This window comes from Neolamprologus multifasciatus, chromosome 19 (genome assembly GCF_963576455.1).
Source record: "Neolamprologus multifasciatus chromosome 19, fNeoMul1.2, whole genome shotgun sequence".
NCBI classification, from domain to species: Eukaryota; Metazoa; Chordata; class Actinopteri; order Cichliformes; family Cichlidae; genus Neolamprologus; species Neolamprologus multifasciatus.
Genome location: NC_140457.1, coordinates 26,973,535 through 26,993,323, shown reverse-complemented (window position 1 = coordinate 26,993,323; position 19,789 = coordinate 26,973,535). Strand labels below are relative to the sequence as shown.

Genomic DNA, 19,789 nt, shown 5'->3' with positions numbered 1-19,789 from the left:
GTGCCTTAGCTCATTTTAAAGTAACAGATGAGAATTAACAGATGTCCCTCTTATGTTTGTCTCAGGTGGACCTGGGTGGTGGACTGAAGCCTCCCGGTTACTATGTGCAGCGTTCCTGTGGTCTATTTCCAGCTCCGTTCCCTCAGGATAGCGAGGAACTGGAGCGAATCACCAAACTCTTCTACTTCCTGGGCATCTTCTTGGCCAAGTGTATTCAGGACAACCGGCTGGTTGACCTACCAATATCACAGCCCTTCTTTAAGCTGCTCTGCATGGGGGACATCAAGTCTAACATGAGCAAGCTGCTATACCAGTCTCGAAGCTCGCCGCAGGGTAACGACCCTGAGCGGCCCCACCTGCAGCCCTTCCTGCTACTGTCTGAGGTGCAGTCTGAAGCATCGACTGAGGAAAGCCAGGAGACGTACTCAGTGGGCAGCTTTGATGAGGATTCCAAATCTGAGTTCATCATGGACCCACCAAAACCAAAACCTCCAGCTTGGTACCACGGTATCCTGACCTGGGACGACTTCCAGCTTATCAACCCACACAGGTCTCGAGACAGTTTTTAATGTCTAGCGTTCTCACAGGCAGCCTGAAAGCTCATGTTTTACCCAAGCAGGTCACCCTCTAGCTCACTGCTGAACATGAACACATCCTGTGACATGTAGTACTGCTGAAGTTAAGTTCTAAGAAAACCATAAAAAATAAGATGTGAGTTTTGGCCATTTTGAAACTTATTGAAATCTGAGCAGCCTTAATTTTAAAGCACTAACAACAGAAACTTGGAAAGTGTCTGCCAACACTAAAAGGCTTGTGTTATCATCTGCACAAGCTGATGTGGTTTAACAACATTTGGTTCAATTTTGTTAAAGTGAAGCATGACTGAAACCTCATTCAGACAGAATTAACATGCAAAGTTAAGGAGGCAGAGCATAAAAAGAATATGTATTTTAAACTTGTGAAATTCTAGGATCTGTTCTGGTCTGCAGCAGAAACACAAATGGGGAGAGAGACGCACTAAACGAGTAGGAAATGATAAAGTCAGAGAGAAAGCAGGTCAACAATAGAATAACTACACTACAGCAGACTCATGATGCCCTTTTCCTCTCGCTCCTCTTCCTGCCTCCTCCAGGGCGAGTTTCCTGAAGGAAGTGAAGGATCTGGCAGTGAAGAGGAGGCAGATTCTGGCCAGTAAGAGTTTGTCTGAGGATGAGAAGAACACCAGGCTGCAGGACCTGATGCTGAAGAACCCGCTGGGCTCTGGACCTCCCCTCAGTGTCGAGGACCTCGGGTAAGAAAAGACGCATACAAAGTTGCTGAAGGTGTTACTCTTGTGGTAACGTGATCTGCATCTTTAAGGTTTGCTTAGAAGGGCTAGAGGTTAGTAAAGACCAAGACCTAGAGGACCGTGATAATAGCTGCTTTTTACTGTTACGCCTATAGTCCTGTCAGTCTAAACAAGACCATCCTAGTGCTTATTTCAAGTAGTAGACAGAAAGTAGGGAAAGTTTAACCATTTCTAGTGACCACAAAAACCAGCTGATTCTGACCAGAGGAATAACCTGTTTTGATAGGCTCCTACTCGTATCCATGCCAGTAACAATAACTGTTATTTATCCTGCTCAGCAAGTTTTTAGTGCTTTCACTGTTCAGAAAGGACCTCTTACTGAGGGACTTTTGACTCTTGACCTAACATACTCTGGAATCATGTAGTTTGCCATTTGTCAAGTAGGCATTACATTTCATTAAATGTTCTGAAATGGAACTACATTGCAGGCACAGTCAAGTTCGGTAATGGAGGTTAGTGCTAGCAGCTGCCTGTGCCAACATACCTATGGGAGAAACATTTCTCCCACTGAAAACGCTAAGCCCAGATAAACAGAATCCACTTTTGGGGATACCAGACTGTAGATATAGTTTTTAATGCTCTAAATTTTTAATTTTAACATTGCGAGTCTAAGGGATTCACTTCCTTTTGGAGCTAGCCTCAAGTGATACCTAAAGAAACTGCAGTTTTGAGGCTGATGAACAAAGCCAACACACAACAGAGGGTTCTCCTTGCTCTAATCACAGCATACACAGCATGCTGAAGTCAAACTGGAGCTACCCTTTACCAAGAGCTAATAATAGCATTAGCAATTCATTTAAAAATCAAAAAAGACAAATGAAATGGCAAAGAAAGTGGTACATGGTTATTTGGGAAAAGATGAAGATGAGTGGTACCAGGAAAGGTTTAGCATTTGTTTGCTTAAAATAAACAACTGGACTGAAACGAAATGACATTCACTTAACAGCACTATTTTCTTACAATAATGTTTTCACCAGAAACTGAGATCTGAAAAATCTTGTTTCATGTGAGACCACATGGGTTAGAATAAAGTCTTATGAAGTATTTGGGTACCAAGATTTAACTAGGCAATCTTTGTTGTGGTCAAAAACATCTGAGCAGATGAGCAGCTCAGTAAATAACTTGTTCTAGTTCCAGCTGACAAGCACACATGCTGTCAGGACTGTCGAATACTTGAGTTCAGTATTGTAGTGAAAGAGTTTGCACAGCAAAAGCAGAAAGTTTAAGATTTTTGACTTGTTTTCCCATATGACACAATGTTTGACAGCCACTTGAACTTTTCTCTGCAGGTTAAACTTTCAGTTCTGTCCATCCTCCAAGGTTCATGGTTTCTCTGCAGTGGATCTCAAACCAAATGGAGACGATGAGGTAAAAATGCCTCAGAGCGAGCTTCTTATGTGGATGGAAATATCTTCACGTAAATTTGCACATTTTACAAGAGTTCACTGAGTGTTTTCTGTGTGTATAGATGGTGTCCATGGAGAATGCAGAAGAGTACGTGGAGTTGATGTTTGACTTCTGTATGCACACTGGCATCCAGAAACAGATGGAGGCCTTCAGAGGTAAATTTGCAAAACTGGCACATTACTTCTCTACAGTGTCCTGTCAGTGTGGAGAAATCTGTTTTGCCCTCTTTGCATGTTTTTCAGAAAAAAAAAACACAAAATAAAATGGATTCCTGTTTAAATGAGGAAAGAGGTGGACAACATAAAGCAAGAAAGTAGTGCTCTGTGTTCACAGGCAGTTGTTTTAATGCTGGGAACGCCCTTGACGCGGCCTAATTGGACTTGGTCTTGGTAAAGTTTGAGCTTTACCGAGGCCAACAGGAGGAGATGCTATTGGCAACAACATGAAATTTTGAAAAATACACAGCTGCCAATCTATTCTCACACCTGTTTCTAACCTGAGCTCCTTACATTTTTTTTTTTCCTAAAGATTGACTCTCATTTTAGACCCTTATGTTCTCTCGACTCATTGTCACAATAGAATTGATTCCATTGCGACAAGAAACTTTTTTTGGTTCCCTTTCCCTGGCAGTTTAGTAAATTTGTGACTATTTCTAAAATCTAGTGAATACTTGGATATCTAATATCATAAATGTTTCCTCTCCTCCTCAGAGGGTTTTAATCGAGTGTTTCCAATGGAGAAACTAAGCTCTTTTAGCCATAAGGAGGTGCAGATGATCCTCTGTGGCAACCAGTCCCCTTCCTGGACTGCTGACGACATCATCAACTACACAGAACCAAAGCTTGGTTACACCAGAGACAGGTATGACATGTTACATCAACACTAATGGAAACACCAAAAGTTGATTCTGTTCATCTGGACGTAGCGTCATGGTAACGTTACGTCCAGATGAACAGAATCAACTTTTGGAGATTTACTTTCCTTGATGATTGAGAATGCTAATGGAAACACTGAGCTACGGCATCGTGTATTTAACCTCTCCTCCTCCTTCAGCCCTGGCTTCTTGCGGTTTGTGCGAGTCTTATGTGGAATGTCATCTGATGAGCGTAAAGCCTTCCTGCAGTTTACCACTGGCTGCTCCACCCTGCCACCTGGTGGTCTTGCCAACCTGCACCCCCGACTCACCATCGTCAGGAAGGTAAACTGGCTCTCTGAATGACTGAGTTTGTTAATGTGTGTAGTTTTAGTCAGTAAGCTGACTGACTGTTGCCTCCGTAGGTGGATGCCACAGACTCCAGCTACCCATCTGTCAACACTTGTGTTCACTACCTGAAGCTGCCCGAGTACTCATCTGAGGACATCATGAGGGAGCGCCTGTTAGCCGCTACCATGGAGAAAGGCTTCCACCTCAACTGACCACCGCTGCCACACTGAGCATGCTTCTCAAGTCATCTGTCCGTCTCGCCTTGTGACTGACGGATCAGCCAGCCAATCCAAACCAGCTGACTGACTGACGGCCGGACCTCCTGCTACAGGAGGAGGAGGATTTATGTTGCAGAAACAAAATGAAAGAAACGCTGTCACATCTTTCACACCTCTCTGACCGCCTCCTTCATCATCATCAGCAGCAGCATCCTCTTCCTCACCATCCTGAGCTGCTGCTGCTGGTCTGTTCCCAGCTTTGATGCTGCAGGCTTGCGTGTGTGTGTGTGTGTGCGCGCGCGTGTGTGTGCTGATCTCCTCCTCCTGTCTGCTCTCAGTTTGGTGCCTGGTTTGACTCGTAGCTTCTGTTTTCACTTCCTACTCCCTGAAATGTTCATGGATCCCCGCCTCCCCCCATTTATTGCTTTTTGTTTTTGTGTGTGTGCGACAGTTCTCTGGTTGTTACTGACCAGTTGTAAAGGTCAAAGGTCAGAGAGCCTTTGGTGTTTGTTTTACAATGAAGCTATAGAGACAAAAACACTGGCTGTGTGCAAGGCACATCTAAAGAGAAAGATTAAAAAAAAAAGAAAGCTCTGCTATCCCTGTATTTTCTTTGTATATTATAAACATTTATTTAACTCAAGTTGCAGTTTGAGGTAAACAGATATTTTCAAATGTGTATGCTCCAAAAAAATAATCATTAAAATGTTTGCAAAGTATGAAGTAAAGAATGAGTCTTGTGGTCTGTGGAAGAATATGAATCTTTGATTTTTTTCATTTCGTTTGCACGTTTAAGTGTTTCAGTATTACAACCGCACTTCAACCAACATGAGGCTGAAGCAGATTCATCATCTACAGCAGTCCAGTTGCTGAGAATCACCGCGTAGAGATGTTATTGATTTAGATATTTATCTTGTAGCCTTTTTCTAAATTCTTTTTGAAAACTTATCATACAGATGTTGTTTCAGTATTAAGGATATTATGTTTAAAAAAAATGAACTAGAGTTATAGAATTTTTATTTTGTTTTTTTATTGTTTTATTACATATTAGACAGCTTTTTAAAAAAACTTTTTATTAATGTTTTAGGTTTATAAATATACAAAAAATACCACCAAATGTCTTTACATTTTGTTACAGATATTTTACATGTGTGGCCAGCTCAGTCAAAACAATTCCTGTGGTCTGCCAATACCCCAAAAGGCAAATTTAAAAAAAAAAAAAAAAAAATTCTAAATTCAGACTGTAAGCTGCAGGCCAGTCCTCAGCCTGAAGAACAGTCCGTGACTTCCTTTCTTCTTTTTGTTAGCTGTCCACCATCTTGTCAATAGTGGTGAGGGGTGCGAGGATGCGGCTCTTGTTTGTTTCCACAATGTGTCCGTTTTGGATCATCTCATCCAGGATGATATGAACTCGATCCAGATTGAACATTATCTGATAAAGGTGAAGGGTCAAGGAAACAAGGAAATAAAAAAGACAAAGACTCCTACTGAACAACTAGTGATGGGTAATTTTTACATGAATATTTGACCTCAGCTCTAAATCTATTGTGTGTCTCCAGGTTATTTTATTTTATTTTTTTTTACCATTCTCTGTCCTTGTCAATGGTCACTGTCCTTCAGCTGACTATAAAATGTATATGAAGTAGCTTTTAATTAATAATATCATTATTATTATTATTTGAAATTAGTTAATAAGCAATTAAAAATTACTGTGCTTTGGTAAAATATACACTGTGCTTTTAGCATGACTCTTATACATGCAGTGTGTGCAGCTGTGGTTGTGTTACAGGATACATCCAGTTCACTCTGTAGGGAGAAATACACATTAGACTGAAACATTCAAACAGCAGCAGCTTCATGCATTTCAACAGTGTCTTCATTTGTTGCTACAGACATCTCAAAAAGTATACAATATATGTTTGAAACTGTAATCATTACTTTTAATGCTTGTAAGACTCTTGTGTCAAGCCAGCCTCCAATTCGAGACTTGCAGTCAAGCTAGCCTCCAGTTTGTTTTCTGTTCCCTGTGTATTCAAAGTATTACGGGAAGAGATGTGGAAACCTGACTTCAAAATAAAAGCTAACTTCGAGTGAATTAACAGATATGTTAAGAACATAATAACATATAATTTAGTCTTGTTTACACACTCTAATGTTAGATCCACATGACACAACCTTGTACCCTAGTAGTGCCCTGTCAATATCAAGGCCATCTTATTTTGGATTTCAAAGTAAAAGCCCTGTGAATTTTCATTTTTGAACTACTCTTTCAAATAGAGTAGAATAGAATAGAATAAAGCTTTATTATCCCAGGGATGCTCCATAAAACACCCCTCCAATAGCCAAACCCACCTGTTCTCTGATTGGATAGTTAAATTTGTGATTGACATGACATTGGCCAATCAGATGAAAGGAAGAAAAACCGGGTCAAAATTCGTACTTGTAACTTGAAACTTGAGCGCCGAGTTTCACACCTATTTTTTGGCTAAGTCCACACACAAATCTTTTTTACGCACACAAATTCTTTTTACACGTACAAATCTTTTTTACGCACACAAAAATTATTTTTATACATACAAATCTGTATCCGGATCGGGTAGTGACTGTCGCTACCCGATCCGTACCGGAAACCCGATCGGTACCCCGCATGCGCAAATCTTACGTCACTTCCTCTCTTTGCCAAAATTGCGACATTCAATATATTTGAATGATAGGGTTAGCGCCCAGTTAGCTCCTAGCATTTCTCAACAGCTCTGCCTCCTTTTCGACTACCATGACATTTAAACAATGGATAATCCGTATACAAACAAATTCATTATTTTCTCCTCAACAGAGAGCGTCCCCCGATTGAACAACAGCGCCGTAAAATAAGAAGAATGGTGCCTAATGACAGAGTTAATAATACAGACTTTGTAATTTGTCACGTGAAGATTCAGCAGCCAGATGAAGTGTTTACCTGCAATTGACAGTGATAGCGGACATCATCATCACTATTCCAACAATCCTCTCCACACAGACAAGCATAAACACACTCGACTATCACTAAATCAAATTTAACACACGTTTGTAACAACGCTAATTCAGTTTACAATAGGGTTCATTCGCTCGGTGAGCAGGTGGCGGTATCCTCGGACATTGGGGAGTAAACTGCCATTAAACGAACAGAAGAAGAAGAAAACCCCTGCACATGCGCGGTACGGATCGGGTAGACCCGATTTGTACGGTCTGACTTTGAACATGCGCAGTAAGGATCGGGAGTCCCGATCTGTCACTATCTTTTTATTTTTTTGTTTTTGTCTACATTGTACTGAAATGCTTTATTATTGCAAACTATCGTAAAACGCTACGACCGGAAGTAGACACCTTTCGCGCATGCGGGGTACCGATCGGGCTTCCGGTACGGATCGGGTAGTGACAGAGGCTGTATCCCAATTCAGGGTCTGCAGCCTTAAAGTACGCAGCCTCAACGATCCTCAAGGGCCCCGTACTTAAAGACCGCTAAGGCCGGAAGTGCGAGGGTTGTGAAATGGGACGGTCTAGCCTCCGTTGGGCTGCCCAGGTTGCCTAGCAACCATGATACTAACAGCTGGAAACGTTTCATACAGCTTTGTTTGACAGAAATGAAGGAGAAAATCGTTTGTTCATTTGTTTGTTTGTTTCTACATGAGCTTTGATCATTCTCTGATTAAGGTCAGCTATTGAACAGCGTATATTTCAAAGTAAAGGCTTTAAAACCAAGTTAGTACAAACGTCACTTATGTCACATAACTTTGCCGACATGTGGCCAACAGTAATGTTTTAATGGTCTTCGTTATTAAAGATTTGCACATAAATAAGTGACATAATATTCAGTACTTAGTTTACTAAGTTACTCTTCGGGCGCCCCTCATCCGCCGTTTTTTTTATTATAAATTATCCACACCCACCACCGCGCTATGCATTCTGGGATATGTTGGGCCACAAAGTCTACACTGCCACGTCCTTAAAATTCAGGGAAATGAAGGACGCATTTGAGGGCCGCATTTCGAGCAGCCTTCGAATTGGGACAGCCAACTTTATAGCTCTAAATTTTCTCAGGAAGCTACAGATCACCTCTTAGAATCGCTGAATGTTAAATCTATCAGCCAAGAAGATTCTATATTATGTGATCAACCCATCTCATTAGAAGAAGTCAAAGATGCAATTGGGCTATTAAAAAATAATAAATCTCCAGGTACGGATGGTCTTACTGCTGAATTATATAAAACTTTTTCTGAAGAGTTGTCTCCCTTTCTTCTTGAGGTATTTGCAGAAAGCATAAGAAACCAACAGCTTCCCACTACGATGAATCAAGGTTTGACCACGTTGATTCCGAAGCCTAATAAGGACCTATTAATGATTGATAATTGGAGACCAATTAGCTTGCTAAATAATGATTATAAAGTATTTGCTCTAATTATAGCTAACAGACTTAAGATGGTTCTTGACTCTGTTATTGATGAAACACAATCTGGCTTTATGCCCAAAAGACACATAACTAACAATATCAGATTGGTTTTAGATATTCTGGATTATTCTGACCTCATAAATTGCAATGGTTTCATTTTATTTTTAGACTTCTACAAGGCCTTCGATACGGTGGAGCATGAATTTATATTTCAAGCTCTGGATAAGTATGGTTTTGGCTCTTCTCTACAGCGATTAAAACATTATACCATAACAGTAACAGCAGTATTAAATTAACAAACGGTACTTCACCCAGATTTAACATACAAAGAGGGATAAGACAAGGCTGTCCCATTTCTCCATAACTGTTTTTGTTAATTGCCCAACTATTGTCTAACCATATGAAATCAAGCAATGTAAAAGGTATATCGTTAATTGGCAAAGATTTACTCATAACACAGTTAGCGGATGACACTACATTATTCCTAAAAGATGAAGATCAAATCTCTATTGCTATTGAAACAATCTCCATATTTTCCAAAGCTTCTGGATTGTACTTGAATATTCCTAAATGTGAACTTATGGCGATAAAAGAATGTTCGAAAACAGCTTTGTGTAACATTCCAATAAAACAAGAAATTCGTTATTTAGGTATTATAATAACCAAAAATCAGGAAAGTAGAATCACTCAAAATTTCTATCCTATTCTAGAGAAACTCAAAAACAGATTTAATCAGTGGCTCTTAAGAGATTTGTCGTTAAAAGGCAAAGTATTAATAACGAAAGCAGAAGGCATCTCTCATCTTACATACGCTGCATTGGCATTGCACCTTGATAAAAAAACTCATAAAAGAGGTTGATAAGTTACTTTTCAACTTTATCTGGAAAAATAGGACACACTACATTAAAAAAACAGTTCTTATGAACTCCTATGTCAATGGAGGACTTAATGTGTTAGATTTTAACACTTTAAATAACACATTCAAAATAAATTGGTTAAAGAATCTAATTACTAATCCTACTTCCATTTGGAATACTATACCTGTGTTCATGTTTTCTAAGTTAGGTGGCACGGAATTTTTCCTTACTTGTAATTTTGATATTGATAAAATCCCTTTAAAAATCTCTGCTTTTCATCGTCAAGCTTTTTTAGCATGGACTCTTATTTACAAGCATAACTTTAGTCCACACAGTTATTATATCTGGAATAACAAGGATGTTTTATTTAAAAGAAAATCTCTCTTCTTAGATAGTTGGTTTAGGAATAACATTGTTTTAGTCAACCAATTATTTGATTCAAATGGTACGCTTTTCTCCTATGAAGAATTTTGTTTACATTTCAATTTAGCTATAAATCGTGATGATTATACAAAAGTATTTGGATCAATACCATCAGGGGTTTGTATGTTGTTTAAGAATCAACCTAATATCACTTCATTCCACAGGCCGTTGGCATCTCCCATACAAACTTTTGTTGGCAAGATTTGCTTTTCTAAGCAATCTAAAAACAACAATAAATCAATCAGAGCTTTATTTCAGAGTACCATAACCACGCTACCATATGTCATTTTTTTCTGGAACCGGCTGTCAGATGGTATTATGTGGAACGAAGTTTGGAGACTCCCTAATCAGTTTTTAATTTAAAAAAAAAAGATATTTCTTATAAATTAATACACAGAATTTATCCTTCTAAAGATTATCTTCAAAGCAAATTCAAATTAGACATTGATACAAGCTGTAGCTTTTGTAAAACTTCCAAGGAATCTACTATACATCTTTTTTGGTTTTGTAACCTTGTACAAGATTTTTGGCAAAGTTTTTGTGTTTTTATTGTGTTTTAACAGATATATGATTAACTTGTTAATTTTAATGGCTAAATTTCATATTCATAAGTCCAAATGTTTAGGATGACATCCCTCTTTTTATGTATTCTCCTTTGAACTTGTACAGTATCTTAACTCAATTAAGAACTCCACTAACCCAAAAGCTATAAAAACTATTGGTGTTTGTGAAAAAATCCAAATCTTTCAATCACTTTATTCTTTGGCTTGATCAGTTACTTTCCCCCTAGCATATTTATATTGTTGTTTCTGAATACTGTTCTTGTATTTGTTTATCTATGCATACAATTCTTTTGTAAGTACAACACCATTATTGTGGTACTGTTTAATTCCATTTTGTATTGTAATGATGTTTAAATAAAGGTTAAAAAAAAGAAGAAAAAAAAAGAATTGGGACAGCCTTCGTCGCGTTGCTGTGACGTAATCGGCCTTAAAATGCGGCCTTTAAGGATGCAGACCCTAAATTGGGATACAGCCAGTGACAGGCCGCGTACTCAAAGACCGCTAAGGCGTGAAATGCGAGGCTTGTGAAATGGGACGGTCTAGCCTTCGTCGCGCTGCCCAGGTTGCCTAGCAACCATGATACTAACAGCTGGAAACGTTTCATACAGCTTTGTTTGACAGAAATGAAGGAGTACATATTTTGTTCATTTGTTTTTACATGAGCTCTGTGTGATTTAATAACTATCTGAGGCTGAGACCACAGGACTGTAAAACATGATTGTTGGGCTTCATTTCTGTACTAAAGAGTCATTTTAAGATTAGCTAATTGTTATTTACTAGCTAATGTTGTTCATGAGACTAAAGTCATCTCACTTTGGTAATGTAACTATGATATGGTCAATATTATATCTATTATATTAATCATTATTAGTTATTACAGCAGTGAACTTGCACTCTGTGTCAAATACTGAGCTTCAGTAAAGATTCAAGTTGCAGTTATTTATATGTCCTATCACCTTTTATACAGTCAATGGTAGTGAAAACAGCCATAGCTAACACAGGAAGTGTGACAGTGCCTGAGTGAGTTTCAGAATAAGTGGACAACAATCTTTTGAGTACACTATTTCAAAGTAATAAATGAACACATTGGTATTGAAATTATTATCTAAATTAGACTTTGTTTTATTTTTCAATAATCATATTTTCTAAAAAGTTATTTTCTGAGTTAGACTTTGTTTTGTTTTCAATGATCACGGTTCAAGTTACTTTATAAAATTAGGTTTTAATTTTAATGATTAAATGTTCTTGAAGTTCTAAATTAAATTAGACTTTGTTTTAATTTAAAATTATTTTAAATGATTTCATGCCCTGTACCAACACAGAGCAGAGCAGCTATCTGAACGCTACCCCAACAGAGGTTGATTATCTTGTTAATAATTTCACCTCCTCACTACGTACAACTCTGGATACTGTAGCTCCAGTGAAAACTAAGGTCTCTAATCAGAAGTACCTGACTCCGTGGTATAATTCTCAAACACGTACCCTAAAGCAGATGACTCGTAATCTGGAGAGGAAATGGCATGTCACAAATTTAGAGGATCATCATTTAGCCTGGAGAAATAGTTTGTTGCTTTATAAGAAAGCCCTCCGCAAAGCCAGAACATCTTACTATTCGTCACTGATTGAAGAAAATAAGAACAACCCCAGGTTTCTCTTCAGCACTGTAGCCAGGCTGACAAAAAGTCAGAGCTCTTTTGAGCCAACCATCCCTTTAACGTTAACTAGTAATGACTTCATGAACTTCTTCACAAATAAAATTTTTATCATTAGAGAAAAAATTACCAATAATCATCCCACAGATGTAATATTATCTACAGCTACTCTTAGTACCATTGATGTTAAGTTAGACTCTTTTTCTCCAATCGATCTTTCTGAGTTAACTTCAATAATTACTTCCTCCAAACCATCAACGTGTCTTTTAGACCCCATTCCTACAAAACTGCTCAAAGAAGTCCTGCCATTAATTAATTCTTCGATCTTAAATATGATCAACCTATCTCTAATAATCGGCTATGTACCACAGGCCTTCAAGCTGGCTGCAGTTAAACCTTTACTCAAAAAGCCATCTCTAGACCCAGCAAGCATCCATCCATCCATCTTCATCCGCTTTATCCGGAGCCGAGTCGCGGGGGCAGCAGCCTAAGCAAAGAGGCCCAGACCTCCCTCTCCCCAGCCACCTCCTCCAGCTCATCCGGGGGAACACCAAGCCGTTCCCAGGCCAGCCGAGAGATATAATCTCTCCAGCGTGTCCTGGGTCTGCCCCGGGGCCTCCTCCCGGTGGGACATGCCTGGAACACCTCACCCAGGAGGCGCCCAGGGGGCATCCTTGTCAGATGCCCAAACCACCTCAGCTGGCTCCTTTCGATGTGGAGCAGCAGCGGCTCTACTCTGAGCCCCTCCCGGATGGCCGAACTTCTCACCCTATCTCTAAGGGAGATGCCAGCCACCCTTCGGAGGAAGCTCATTTCCGCCGCTTGTATCCGCGATCTCGTCCTTTCGGTCACTACCCACAGCTCGTGGCCATAGGTGAGGGTAGGGACGTAGATCGACCGGTAAATTGAGAGCTTCGCTTTTACACTCAGCTCCCTCTTCACCACGACGGACCGGTGCAGCGTCTGGATTACTGCAGCTGCAGCCCCAATCCGTCTGTCGATCTCCGGCTCCCTTCTCCCATCACTCGCGAACAAGACTCAGCAGTCTTAGCTAATTATAGGCCAATCTCCAACCTTCCTTTCATATCAAAAATCCTTGAAAGAGTAGTTGTCAAACAGCTAACAGATCATCTGCAGAGGAATGGTTTATTTGAAGAGTTTCAGTCAGGTTTCAGAGTTCATCACAGCACAGAAACAGCTTTATTGAAGGTTACAAATGATCTTCTTATGGCCTCTGACAGTGGACTCATCTCTTTGCTTGTCCTGCTAGACCTTAGTGCAGCATTCGATACTGTTGACCATAATATCCTATTAGAGCGATTAGAACATGCTGTAGGTATTACAGGTACTGCACTGCAGTGGTTTGTATCATATCTATCTAATAGACTCCAATTTGTGCATGTAAATGGAGAGTCCTCTTCACACACTGAGGTTAATTATGGGGGTCCACAGGGTTCAGTGCTAGGACCAATTCTGTTTACATTATACATGCTTCCCCTAGGCAGCATCATTAGAAGACATAGCATACATTTTCACTGCTATGCAGATGACACCCAGCTCTATCTGTCCATGAAGCCAGATAACACACACCAATTAGTTAAACTGCAGGAATGTCTTAAAGACATAAAGACTTGGATGGCCACTAACTTTCTGCTTCTTAATTCAGATAAAACTGAGGTCATTGTACTCGGCGCTGAAAAGCTTAGAAATATGGTATCTAACCAGATTCCTATTCTGGATGGCATTACCTTGGCCTCCAGTAACGCTGTGAGGAACCTTGGAGTCATTTTTGACCAGGATATGTCCTTCAACGCACATATTAAACAAATATGTAAGACTGCGTTCTTCCATTTGCGCAACATCTCTAAAATTAGAAATATCCTGTCTCAGAGTGACGCTGAAAAAACTAGTTCATGCATTTATTACTTCCAGGCTGGACTACTGCAATTCATTATTATCAGGATGTCCAAAAAACTCACTGAAAAGCCTTCAGCTAATCCAAAATGCTGCAGCAAGAGTACTGACAGGGACTAGAAAGAGAGAGCATATTTCTCCTGTTTTGGCTTCCCTTCATTGGTGATGAAGGAAAACACTGGGTTGGCATGTAAAAGGGCATTTATTCCCTTCAAAGACCTGCAGTTCAAAAAAAGCGCCCCTCCGACAGCCAAAACCATCTGTTCTCTGATTGGATTGTTACATTTGTGATTGACATGACATTGACCAATCAGATGAAAGGAAGAAAAATAGGGTCAAAATTCGTACTTGTAACTTGCAGCGTTTTTTTGGCTAAGTCCACACACAAATCTTTTTTACACATACAAATCTTTTTTACACACGCACAAATCTTTTTTACGCACACACAATTTTTTTTTACACATACAAATCTTTTTTACACATACAAATCTTTTTCACGCACACACAAATTTTTTTTACACATACAAATCCTGATTTACAAGTACAAAATATTTATGACCACATTTTGAGCCCATAGTGAGCTGGCTTCATGGCTGAACCAAGACATAAATTGCCCCCAGGTGTTTAGAGGTAGGAAAGCCAAAATGTATATTGCAATTTTGTGTTTAAGCTTTAATGATCAAAAGAAACTGAATCGTGTTTAGAAGATAAGATGCCTGTGTTCGTTTAATGCGTTCCCATGAGGAGGCCGGCTGACGGTCTGGAAGACCCAGTATCTGACCGACTGAATGGGGACGACAGCTGATTTAGCGCTGACTCGACCACAGGACACCATCCCAGTTAAGAGGGAAAAACTGAAAGGCTGAGTATCACTCTGGAGGGAACCTGTGGGAGAGCAGGCTGAACGAAACATGTTTTTTGTTCACACATTAAAACGTGTGAAAGGAGGGAATGTTGGGATTGAAAATGTTTGATTTTTATTACTAAAATAATCGGTTATAATCATTTTCATACACACATTGCAAATGTGCCCATTAATAAGTTGGTACTAAGTCTTTTGAATTTCAAAAGCTTCGTTCGACGTGACTGTCCGGACTGATATATTGTAAAAAATGACTTAGAGGTGCAGAGGGATAACTGCAAACATGCTTACATACATAGATTATGATTAGAATAAGTCTCTGGGTCAGAGAGTGCTGGACATGATATTCTAAATCAACTTTGAATCACTAGAAGAACAATGGATAATAACATTAGATTATCAAGGCTAGGCAGAGAGGTGTTTTGCTTTTCTGTCTCTTACAGATGAGGGAGCAGATACCAGACGAGGTCACGGAAATACGAGGATGCTTCGGCGCAGACACCAAGACTACCACGTCCTTGCAGGAGGAAGATAGCTCCTTTAATCTATGTTTTTGTCTTACTATATAATGTTGTACAGCACACTTGAGGGTCATCCTTTTTGTGAAACATGCTGCTGGTTCACATAGAGGTCCACAGCGCTGTGTAAACTTGTAATTTCCACTGCCAAAAGCAAAGTAAATCCTTTTTTAAAAGACAAACCTTTCTCCTGAGATTCCTTCCAAAAATTCTGAACATGACAACTGTCAATATAGAGTGACATTAACTTGTGGAAACAGCAACTTTGCTTTTAAGAGTGTTCTGAAGTCAGTGAAAGAGTGGGTCATGTATGGGCAATTTCAACAGGCCATTACTTTGAAAGGCAAAATCAAGGTGACTTGAAATTGATTTGGTATCCCCGTGAGAGTGTACACTCTTGATCTAGAATGAAATTATCCTGTGGAAACAGCAATTTTCATTTTGAGAGCATTCTGAAGAAATTGAAAGAGTATATCATATATGGGGAAATTCAAAGGGGCCATTAATTTGAAAGGCAAAATCAGAGCAACTTGAAATTGACATGGTTTTACTGTGGGGTTGGACATTGTTGATTTAAGGTGAAAAATTATCCTGTGAAAACAGGAATTTTCCTATTTAGAGCATTTTGAAATCATTGAAAGTTAAGTCATATATGGGCAGTTTGAAATGGCTTTTATTTTGGAAGGCAAAATCAGACTGACTTGAAATTGACATGGTATCACTGTGGGGTTGGATACTGTTGATATAAAGTGCAACTAGTCTTTGGCAATATAAGTTTTGATTTTAAGAGCATTCTGAAGTAATTGAACAGATCACTGACTTCGTCAGCTGGTGCGAACAGAACCATCTTCGCATCAAAGCTTTATTTTATTCTAGTCTACTGTATTGAAAGAGTAGTTCAAAAATGAAAATTCACAGGGCTTTTACTTTGGAATCCAAAATAAGATGGCCTTGATATTGACAGGGCGCTACTAGGATACAGGGTTGTGTCATGTGGATCTAACATTAGAGTGTGTAAACAAGACTAAATTATATGTTATTATGTTCTTAACATATCTGTTAATTCACTCGAAGTTGGCTTATATTTTGAAGTCAGGTTTCCACATCTCTTCCTGTAATACTTTGAATACACAGGGAACAGAAAACAAACTGGAGGCTAGCTTGACTGCAATTCTCAAACTGGAGGCTGGCTTGGCGCCAGTTTTGAGACCTGCCTTAGACCTGCACTGATAATGGATCCAATGGTTTTCACCCCTCAGCAGTATAGCTCGAGAATGAAGTGAGGTAAAATTTACCAATTCAAAAGGTGCATCTACAAAATAGCTAGTCACTGTGACTTTGACCTTTGAAGTTCTGAGGCTTTTTAGGATTTTCACATTTCTACCACAGATGCATCTACTAGGAGGCTGAGGGGTAGCACTGGCGGCTACCAGTATTTATCTCTGTAAGAACCTTTATCAAACTGAACTCACCACCCGGCTGAAGTATTTATCCAAGACCTCCACAAAGTTATGAACCAGCTCGTAGATGGACAGCTCATTCTGTGAGAGTAAAGAGGAGAAACACGTCCTGTTGACCATTGAAAGGACGAAAGAGGTGTAATTACCTCCGATCACACTCACCTCACTGTCTGTGATGCCCACCACGATATACAGAGCAGCATACTGGCGGTAAACCAATTTAAAGTCTTTGTACTCCACAAAGGAACACTGCAAACAGAGAGGGGTTATAAACATGATATTGTTAGGTTATTTATTTGATCTAAACAAGACTGGGAACTCGCAGACAGACACCTGATCTTTCTTGCGGCTCAGGCAGTAGCGTACTACATCGGCCTCAAGAGCTGCTCTTCTGCTCAGCTCCACAGAGTGATAATACCTGGACAGCCTGGTCTGACCCTGTCGGTTCACCATTAGCACGAACTTGATCATTATCCGATCGGTTGCTGGCTGCAGAGGAATCGTAAAGTCAGACCATTGCCCCATGGTATGAGATATTGCAATCTAATACCTCACTCCATACCTGAACGTTTGTTTTACTTACCGCCAGCTGTTAGCTTGTGCCAGTTGCTACATTAACTCCATCAAACGGGCTAAAACGGGAACTTCTGTTAACGAGTTTTCGTCCCAATCTAATGTTATTTTAAACACAATGCTGTCGGTTTACAGGATTAAAGTAAAATTACTGTAAAGTACTGTAAAGGTAAATAAATACTAGCGAAAGAGGACATTCAACAATATACAGCCATAGCATTTGGTACGCATGCGCAGACAGGTGCATTCCAGGGTAACAGTTATTCCCTACATCTGAACGCAAGTACTTTCTACTTATACTTTCAAAACATGCTCGTAATATAAGCTTTAATACATTTGAGGGAGTAATTATTCCACGCAAACAATCCAAAAGAAAATCCCATTAATGTTTGCATTTTTCTCCTTTGAAAGATGCATAATACATACTTTGTACATAATTTATTGTACTGTACTCACGGTTTAAAAATGCTCGGTACGATCCTGGACGGGGTTTTAGATTCAGCTGTTTAGAAGTTGTGGTTGTGGTACTTAAAAGGAGCAATAGACAATAACCACAATGTATCTGCTAGCTAAAGGTAAAACTGCTGTATTTCCCCATACATCTTAATATATGCTCCGTTAAAGAGTTATATTTTACTACCCTTTCTTTGAGCAGTGAAGGTTCCATAATATATTTGGATAGCAGGAAGGGAAAAGGAGGATGGATGTGTCCCGTCAGGCATTGCGGCTGGGTTCTCCCACCTTGACCATCGGATCCGAGAGAGGTCGGGGGAGAGAACAGCAATGGCGGCCGGTTAGCTCTATACACAAACACCAAGTCCCCAATCAGCCGCGCGCACCACATCGCTCCGAGGAAAGCCAGTTTTACACAACACAGCGGAGCCAGCGAGACAGGGACGGAGCTGAGACACGGGCTTTAGGGGGCGGGGATCCCTCCGCGGATCGTTGCTGCCTGTGGAGACTTTCCTTCTACTTAAAAAAAAATTATGGACGAACACCCCGGCGGAGGAGGGGTCGGAACGAGTGCCCCACGACAGCCTCCGCCACCGCAGCAACAGGGGAATAACAGTAGTGCTAATCCGCCAATTGGAGGCGGTGGTGGCGGAGCAGTCATGGTACCACACCAGCCCGATGAGCTACCTCGGCCGCAGCAGCAGTACACAATCCCCGGCATCCTGCACTATATCCAGCATGAGTGGGCCCGGTTCGAGATGGAGAGGGCGCACTGGGAAGTGGAGAGGGCCGAGCTTCAGGTTAGCCCTCCCAACTTAGCACTGAATTCCAACCATGCTAACCCCCAACAACAACAACATGGACAGTGTGTAGACAATTGGTTTTAGAGAGGTAGTTGCAGTGTTGCAATATTTAATTTATTATTTCATCGATTAGTTAGGCATGGCCTTGATTTAAACGGGAGGCAAAAGCAGCTAAACTCGATATTTGTAACCGACTGGCTAAGTGGCTAAGCTAAAGGGTCAGCTCTGGGTTACCGTTAGCTCGACTAGTGGTAGCGCTTAGCTTCAGTCGGTGTCAGACAAATTTAGCAGGTAGCCGAAACTGTTGTTGCCGTTTTCCTCTGTTAGCTGATTTGTTCATATGAAGCTAAAACGTTCCCACTGTGGCTACTGAGTTCAGGCGCTAGCTGGTAATAGAGAAGTGAATCCAGCCGACTGTCAGCTATCTAATCTCAGTCATTTTGGTTTGTCACGCTAGCTGTTAGCAGTGTTAGTCGCTAATGTTGCTTTTGAGTCAACAGCTGGGCCCGAGCGACTGTGATTCACAGCACATAAGGAAAAGAAATGAAATCGGAGGAAAACTGCGTAACCATTTAAAAGTTATTCCTTTAAGTATGAATGATGAAATAAACTCAGTAGTTAACTTACTAAGTTAGTATTGAAAGATAAAAAATTTGTGACATCAAAATATTATAAACATGAGATACAAAATAAAAAAAATGTTCAAGCCCGTATATTAGTCGTATCTTACTGTCATATTTGATAAAAATCAAATTTATAAATTAAAATTAAATTTAAGAATAAAAACACTGGCATTTTAAAATCATAAGATAAAAGGCAGGCCTTAACTATCAGCATTACAATTGTAAGTTAAGAGGGTAAGACAATCAGATAAAAAGAGCATTAAAAAGCTTTTAGCAGGCATGATAAAATGAGAGTATTTCTAGTTTTTCACAGTCTCAGGTGGTAGAAGTACTTTCACCTCAGTAAATGGGCTGCCCATGCACTTAAGATGATCAAATGTAATCACCTATTGAATGTGGCATGTACTAATATGATAATCAGTGGCATTAAGTAACAAACAAAGACAAGACATTTTTAAACCATGTAGATTTATTTAAATCCAGAC

At 39.9% G+C, this 19,789-nt stretch overlaps 3 protein-coding genes across 8 annotated transcripts in view; 2 read left to right on the top strand and 1 right to left on the bottom strand.

Annotated features, from left to right (window-relative positions):
• The window catches only part of hectd1 (HECT domain containing 1), a 41,312-nt gene extending 36,404 nt beyond the window's left edge, over positions 1 to 4,908 (top strand). For all 3 annotated transcript variants that reach the window (XM_085144158.1, XM_085144157.1, XM_085144159.1), the window contains 7 exons: positions 66 to 550; positions 1,133 to 1,291; positions 2,638 to 2,716; positions 2,817 to 2,910; positions 3,466 to 3,616; positions 3,809 to 3,953; positions 4,034 to 4,908. In XM_085144158.1, coding sequence (XP_085000284.1) covers positions 66 to 550; positions 1,133 to 1,291; positions 2,638 to 2,716; positions 2,817 to 2,910; positions 3,466 to 3,616; positions 3,809 to 3,953; positions 4,034 to 4,171 — 1,251 coding nt within the window. In that variant the 3' untranslated portion in view covers positions 4,172 to 4,908. The remainder of the gene's footprint in view (positions 1 to 65; positions 551 to 1,132; positions 1,292 to 2,637; positions 2,717 to 2,816; positions 2,911 to 3,465; positions 3,617 to 3,808; positions 3,954 to 4,033) is intronic.
• Positions 4,176 to 17,782, bottom strand: ap4s1 (adaptor related protein complex 4 subunit sigma 1). 4 transcript variants are annotated; one of them, XM_085144168.1, is made up of 6 exons: positions 17,415 to 17,782; positions 17,186 to 17,341; positions 17,015 to 17,101; positions 16,865 to 16,933; positions 5,972 to 5,983; positions 4,176 to 5,609 (listed from the first exon to the last, which is right to left on the bottom strand). In XM_085144168.1, exons 2-6 carry the CDS (start codon positions 17,321 to 17,323, stop codon positions 5,481 to 5,483), a joined length of 435 nt encoding a protein of 144 aa, XP_085000294.1. In that variant the 5' UTR covers positions 17,324 to 17,341; positions 17,415 to 17,782; the 3' UTR covers positions 4,176 to 5,480. The 4 variants fall into 4 exon arrangements, with proteins under 4 accessions (XP_085000294.1, XP_085000293.1, XP_085000295.1 ...); XM_085144167.1 differs by having other exon boundaries at positions 17,436 to 17,768; XM_085144169.1 differs by lacking the exon at positions 5,972 to 5,983 and having other exon boundaries at positions 17,436 to 17,767.
• A 347-nt stretch (positions 17,783 to 18,129) lies between these two features.
• Positions 18,130 to 19,789, top strand: part of strn3 (striatin, calmodulin binding protein 3) — a 31,484-nt gene continuing 29,824 nt past the window's right edge. Inside the window, exon 1 of the mRNA XM_085144161.1 lies at positions 18,130 to 18,678. Within this exon, the coding sequence (XP_085000287.1) occupies positions 18,412 to 18,678 (267 nt within the window). The 5' untranslated portion in view covers positions 18,130 to 18,411. The remainder of the gene's footprint in view (positions 18,679 to 19,789) is intronic.